At 53.1% G+C, this 7,200-nt stretch overlaps 1 protein-coding gene across 3 annotated transcripts in view; it reads left to right on the forward strand.

Annotated features, from left to right (window-relative positions):
* Positions 1-6,863, forward strand: part of IP6K1 (inositol hexakisphosphate kinase 1) — a 37,393-nt gene extending 30,530 nt beyond the window's left edge. For all 3 annotated transcript variants that reach the window (XM_070360406.1, XM_070360407.1, XM_070360408.1), the window contains exons 4-6: positions 446-627; positions 2,706-2,881; positions 3,424-6,863. In XM_070360406.1, the coding sequence (XP_070216507.1) occupies positions 446-627; positions 2,706-2,881; positions 3,424-3,957 (892 nt within the window). In that variant the 3' untranslated portion in view covers positions 3,958-6,863. The remainder of the gene's footprint in view (positions 1-445; positions 628-2,705; positions 2,882-3,423) is intronic.
* Positions 6,864-7,200: the final 337 nt, after the last annotated feature.

The following is a 7,200-nucleotide window of genomic DNA, read 5'->3' on the forward strand; positions in this document are numbered from 1 at the left end:
TCAAAAATAAGTTTCAGTGAGGGAATCCATGGCAGTCCAGTGATTATGACTTGGCACATTCATTGTGAGGGCCTGAGTTCGATCCCAGGGAAATGAAGATCCTGCAAGCTGTGCCACATGGCCCAAAAAAAAAAAAAAAAAATCAGTAACTAGACTGCTCTGTGACTTGACTTAGAATTAGGGCTTTTCTTGGACGTGGCAACACAGTTTCTCTCTCATCAGATCAGATCAGTTTAGCAGCACTGGCTGCGCGCTCTCGCTTCTTACTACTTACACCATTTACTCACTTGAAGGGGCTCATGCTTCTGGGGCCGTGTGTCACCCGTCAGAAAGATCTGTGGATGGCACGTTAGACTTGATCCAGGCCCCCCCAACCCTATGTAGTGAGACCCCAGAGAATGACTCATCTGAGCCCCTTAGCAATGTGTATGTTCTTCCTTCTTAGCCCCCAAGAGGCAAAGAGTCCAAAGGTGGAGCTACACAGCCACTCGGACGTCCCTTTCCAGATGCTAGATGGCAACAGTGGTCTGAGTTCTGAGAAGATCAGCCACAACCCTTGGAGCCTGCGCTGTCACAAGCAGCAGCTGAGCCGCATGCGCTCCGAGTCCAAGGACCGAAAGCTCTACAGTATCCTTGTTACTGCTCCTCCAGCAGCGCCTGCTACTTGGGACCATGGCTTCTATGTCAGGGCGCCTCCCGGTACCATGGTCAGCACCCGCTCTGTTCCGGGGCTCGTCTTTTGTTCTTATCTCCCTTTACCATAGGCTCTTCTTCATATTTTCGTCATTTCCCCCCCCTGCCTTTTGGGCCTGGTAAGACTGAAGCTTAAACTTGGCAGTCTAGAAAAGTGCTATCCAGTAGAGCTCTGTGACAATGGAAGAACCCGTTTTCAAACCTGTGCTAGCCATTAGCGGTACTGTTACTGAAATGTGGCTGGTGTGACGGAGCTACTCAATTTGTAATTTATTTAATTAAAATCGGCATTTAAGTCAGCAGCAGTGGGTAGTGGCTGCCGTATTTATCAGTGCGTGTCTAGAACCGGGCGTGTATGTGTGTGTCTGCATATGAACACATGTACCCATGTCTATTTCTCCCCTCCCAACAGATATTTTTTTTAAAAATGCGTTTTAGTGCTTTTTCTAAAGATAAACAATATACCAATGTAAAATAGTTTTAAGATAGCAGAGGTAAAAAAAGTATTATGAAATGAGAACTCTTAAAATGGGTTAGTGTTTTGAAACAGTCGACAATAAATAACTAAGACTTACTGAGAAACTGAGGGGAAGTGTGCTGAGCACTTCATATGTACTTACTGAGTTTTCCTGTCTTTTGAGGGAGGAACTGTTCTGACTCTCATTTATAGATGAGTGTATGGAAGCACGGGGGGATGTATTGTGCCCAGAGCCAGTGAGTGGAAAGGCAGGGTCCTACGCCCTCAGGCATCGTGAGATACTACTGCAGCCTTCTTTGAGTTTTATTGTTGCTTGTTTATAAATCATAGCAGGCAATGAGGCTAGTTAAAAGCCGCATGTAATGAATTTCACATTACTTTTTAAAGGGTTAGAGGATATGAAAATGTTCATCATCAGATTGATGCCGAGGGTCTTACCCTCTAAGACCAGGTGATTGCTGCATAGTCCAAAATGTGGAACTGAGGGCTCGGCTGTGAGCCTCGAAGATGACTGTTGGCAGACCTGTGACAAGCCAGTACCTTTATCTAAGATCATTGCAGACAGGAGATGTAGATGAAGTCCTGGATGTAAACAGAAGATCCTGGAAGTACTAAGGGATAAGTTTAACTATATGGCTTGAAGTTTAGTCAGAAAATGGCAAGAGTGAAATTTAAATCCAGCTTTTTCTAAAGATTCCTGTTTGGGAATGTTAAATCTGAGTCATTTTTGCAGTAGAGCTACAAAGGAAGTTTCTTTCTTCTTAGGCCTGAATGAGGCACTGGATTGAGCAGGGTCTTGGTTTATTGATGGTGCTAGGGATGTTTGTGAAACTCCCAAATTTTCTTTGGTTTACTTCTGTATGTCTGCAAGACAGAGCTAAAGAATAAAATTAAAATGATGACATCAAAAAATGTGGCAAATACATACGATTAAAATTTATTCATAAAAAGGCATGAAATTTTGTCACATGCTACAAACCTCAAAACCAATTTGCTAAGTGAAGTAGCCAGATATAAAGGGGAAAATATTCTGTGACTCCGCTGATACGAATTACCTAGGACGGGCACATTCGTAGCAACAAAAAGTAGAATAGTGGTTTCCAGGGGATGAGGGGCGGGGGAGGAATACGAGTTATTGTTTTAATATTATCTATTGGGAAGGGAGAAATACACATGTGTACATGTGTTCATAGGCAGGTGCGCGCGCACGCACACACACACACACACACACACACTCCCGAACAGTTCGTAATTTCTGTTTGGGAAGATGAAAAGGTTTTGGAGATTGGATGGTGGTGATAGTTGGCATACTTAAAGACCGTTAACCTGGTAAATGGTGTATGTGTTTTCCCATAATAAAAATGTTTTCAAAGAAATAATAAGCCAGTTGTGTGACACCCACATTTGAGAGTCTGTGAGGTGAACACACATTACATTTGAAGGGAGTGCCTTCTTTCGGAGTAAAACTGGATTGTCCGTTGCTGGCTGGGACTGCTGGCGAGTATGGTCGTTATTCCCCTTGACTGCGGCCCAGAGTTCCTCCTGCTTGAGAACGTGGTGCACCACTTCAAGTACCCCTGCGTGCTGGACCTGAAGATGGGCACCCGGCAGCATGGCGATGACGCATCCGCCGAGAAGGCTGCGCGGCAGATGCGGAAGTGCGAGCAGAGTACGTCGGCCACGCTGGGCGTCAGGGTCTGTGGCATGCAGGTGAGTCGGCCTTGGCGAGAGCCTGGGTGCTTGTGTGTTCGGGGTTGTGTGTGTGTGCCTGCTTGCTGTCCGTGCCGGGGGTCCCCCCGGCCCACAGTGGGCCAGAGTCTCCTCTGGGAGGATGAGTCCCCTGGGGGGCGCTGAGTGCCTGTTTGCAGATTTGTTCCCTGAGCCCTCTCGTCCTTAACCGGGGACCCTGGACTGGGCTCGAGTGCAGAACCACTGTGAGAGCCTGTTGCCTTGACATTGGGGCAACTAAGACTCTTGTGTGTCAGCACGATCGATATTCCTAGTTTGAGTCCAGCTGGTCTCCCGGAGATCCCCACAGGTAATGGCGGAACACCTGCAGGCCTGGTCTCTGCACTCTCCTGCCTTTACCACAGGAAAGCTCAGGGTAAACTTGGCCTGCTCACTCCAGCTGTGCAGGGTAGAGCAGAAAACCGCAGGTTGGTCAGAAGTACTTTCCAGACCGCGCCTTCCCAGGGCCCTGTGAGGTCTTCAGACCTCCCTGGTACTCACCCGCCTGTCTCCTGGGGTTTTAGGTGTACCAGCTGGACACGGGGCATTACCTCTGCAGGAACAAGTACTACGGCCGTGGGCTCTCCATCGAAGGCTTCCGCAACGCCCTCTATCAGTACCTGCACAACGGCCTGGACCTGCGGCGTGACCTTTTTGAGCCCATCCTGAGCAAACTGCGGGGCCTGAAGGCCGTGCTGGAGCGGCAGGCCTCCTACCGCTTCTACTCTAGCTCCCTGCTTGTCATCTATGACGGCAAGGAGTGCCGGTCTGAGTCCTACCTGGACCGCAGGTCTGAAATGCGTATGAAGCACCTGGACACCAGCCTCCCGGAGGTGGCCCCGCCCTGTAGCCCTAGCACCAGCCTCAGCAGCACCAGCCCGGAGGCGGGCCCCTTCTCTCCGCCCAAGGTGGACGTCCGCATGATCGACTTTGCACACAGCACGTTCAAGGGCTTCCGAGATGACCCCACAGTGCATGACGGGCCCGACCGAGGCTATGTTTTCGGCCTGGAGAACCTCATCAGCATCATGGAACAGATGCGGGACGAGAACCAGTAGGCCCAGCTCGGGGCCCCCCAGACCCCTTTCCTCTCCACCCGCAGGCAGGGACCATTGCTCTCAACTCGCCGTGAGGACACACAGACTTGCTTTTAAAGGGTTATATTTCTCTTTAGTGTAAACTAAAAGAAATGTTTTTAGCTGTAGCCTGGAATCCATATATATAAAGTGACAGAGGGCAGAACACGTCCTCTCAGCCAGGCTGCCTAGCTCGACGGCTCTGACTGCTGTGTCCAGGTGGACTTAGGAAGGAAGAGGTGCCCCTGGTGGGCCTGGCAGCGGGGACAGGTTGCCCTTGGACTTTGGTTTCTTTTGCCCAGGTCTTTGGGGCTGTGACTGCAGGGTCCTGCTAGTAGCAGGGTGAAGCCCTGGGTTGGCGCAGGGCCCTTCCATGTTCATTCACCCCTGGCTCCTCAGTCACAGAGGGTTGGGTGCCCATCTCTTGGGGGACTTTGTAACCTGTGCTGTGGGTATTACCCATTTCTTTGACAGGTGTTCCCAGGGCACCAAGGGGCCAACTGTACACAGCTGGACCCTTCCTGGTTCTGACCTTGGCATGAGGCTAGATTGATGAAGCTGTGCTGAAGCCAGCTATGGCGGAGGGCAGGCTCTGGGATCCCCAGGCCCTGTTTGGCACTTGAACCTGCTCCTGCCTGCACACCCCAGCCAGCCTTTCTCACCAAGATCCCTTGCCTAAGGAGGCCATCCCCTCTTGCCCCACTGGAGGGGACCGTGCTCTGTGTGCTGAGGAGAGTCAGCCTCCCAGCAGGCTTTGGGGCCTCTGATGGCTCTGACCCAGACAGTATTTGCAGCCCCTGGGCTGTGGGTAGGAATCCGCTTCCTCTGGCTTCTTGGGCAGCTCTGCTGCCTCGGAGAGACTGCTCCTTCCAGGGCTCAAAGGCTGTGGTCCGCTCAGGGTCTCACCTCTCCCCAGGCCAAGCTCAAGGCAGCAGCCCACTGTGAGGAGCTCCAGGCTTGTGAGGGAGAACTTTAGGCTTGTTTGCTTTTGAGGACATTGGGCGCTGGGTGCAGATGCCCAGATTCTGCTAACGAGAGTTTTGTCTTACCAGTACTGGGGTCCATCTGTCTGTCCATTCATCCATGTGCCAGCCCCTGTGATCTTTCCCCCTGGGGTGTAGCCTTGTTCAGTAGCGAGTATTGATTTCCCTCATGCTTCCCTCAGCAGAATATCCTCTTCCCCATTTCTGAGGTGAGCTTTTGCCCCTGTGCCCTTCCTCAGCAGGTGCTACCTTTTAAAAGTGGTAGCAGAATGAGTCGGAGGAGGTGTTTCCCTGCTGGCCCAGCACCGTCTCTGTGAGCCTGCGGCGTGGCCCCCTCGGCACTCAGCACCGACGGTGCCACAGCGAAGACCTCAGGGGGGTGACCCCTTCCTTGGCGATGGTTTTGGTGATTTTGCTGCCAGCCTGTAACGGCACAGAGACCCGCCACCTCTAGTAGGTGTGGCCAGGAGCTCCCCTAGCTGTTGACGAGGTTAGTGGCCTCCCCTCTGAGTCCAGGGCCACTGTCATTGTCACTGTTAGCATGTCCCTGTTACGGCATTAATGGTAAACCTGCCAGCCTGAGTCTGAGAGAGGCCTCAGTAACTGATGGACTACTTTCCTGCTCCTTAGAGATGCAGCCTCACACAGCTTAAATGGGCTCCACGATGGGATCCCATCTCTCTCTCGGCCCTCTGACCCTGGTGCCATTGGGTGGGCAGGTTCCCATTCCTGGGGGCCAGGAGGAGCAGCTTGTCTGTTTCTGGTCAGTAAAGAGCATCTTCTCTCATGTACCATTCTGTGGCTTCAGCCATGGGGGCAGTAGCTCTTCCTTAGCGTGGCAGGTTATTTCCTGGCAAGGCCGAGGCTAAACCAAAGGGTCTGGGCCCACTCGGGACCCACTTGATGGCACGTCCCCAGTGTGGGGATGTGCCGTGCTTCCTGAATTAGTGTATTGTAGGAGTTGCTGCCCCATTCTGCTCTTCATTGTGAGAGTGGTTACACCCACTTATAATCAGTATTTTCCTGGCACTAAAACAGCAGGGCTGGTATTTGCTGCTGCTTTCCCAGGGCAGGGTCCCTTCTTTTCGGCACTTTTGAACACTTGCAAGACACAGCCCTGTTACCTAACGGGTGGCAGGCATGTGTGTCTGCACTCGCTCTTTGCCACTATTTTGCCCTGCTCCATGCCAGAGAGCCCTGTCCCTGCCAGGCCCTGCCTTCCCAGCCCCAACTTGGGACCAAAGTGCAAGACGGGATCACAGGTTGGGGTGTCCAAGTGACCCCTCTCTATAGTGCTTCCGTGGGCCAAGTCGACACCAGCCCCCTAGCGGGGTGGGATGGGCGGTGCTTAAAGAGGAAGGGGACCAGTGTAGCAACTTGCCAGGGACCCCACCCCTCCCTCACATCCGGGCCTGTGCAGTGGGCGTGGGGATTCTCCAAAGGGGCCAAAGGCCTGGGCTTGTTCGGTATTCTCTGCTCCCTTGCTCTTATCTGGTCACATGCACACTCCTAGATGCAGATTGCTTTGAACTTTAAAACTGTTCAGTTTGGTTTCGTTTGTACCGATTTAAAAAATGTTTTAATGGGGAAAATTTGGGGGAGAACCGTGGGTAGGGCCTGGTTCCTCTGCTTCTCGGGGAACTACAGGGCCTTGTCCGGAGGACCGCTCTCTGCTCCACTTTCCTGGAAGTTGCCTAAGCCTGTCCACGCCGTCCAAGCCCTGCGCCCGGATATGACACGTGGCTCCAGTCACGTCTGGGCGCGGTTGCGTTTTCTCGGGACCTTGCGTGCAGGGGAGGGAGTGGTCAGGCCTCGCGCCGAGTCCACCCTTTCTGTACACCTAGCGCTGCCCGCCCCGCTTGTGTCTGAGGTCGTGTATGTCAAAATAAAGCCGCTAGAAACTGACGCGTGTCCGTGTCTTGGAGAAAATCCGCGGACTCCGGGAGTCTTGCCTGATCAGGCCCTGCCGCGCCCCCGGCCCTGCCCCTTTTTTCCGGTCAGGCGGGGTGGTGCCGGAATCTGCCTGGGCGCGGCGCAAAGGAAGCCTCGCCCTTGGCGCCAGCTCCGCTTTTGGATCCGCCAATGGCTAGCTGACCCGCAGGTCCGGGTCCCGGTTCCCATGGCAGCCCGGCGCGCTCGGCTCTCGTTGGCTGCGTCTGTCGGAGCCTCGCGTCCCGGCGCTCCTACGTTGACGGCGTGCCACGTATACCACAGCTGATTGGTCTGCCCGAGCATCACGTCA

Source organism: Bos mutus, chromosome 22 (genome assembly GCF_027580195.1).
Source record: "Bos mutus isolate GX-2022 chromosome 22, NWIPB_WYAK_1.1, whole genome shotgun sequence".
Classification (NCBI taxonomy): domain Eukaryota; kingdom Metazoa; phylum Chordata; class Mammalia; order Artiodactyla; family Bovidae; genus Bos; species Bos mutus.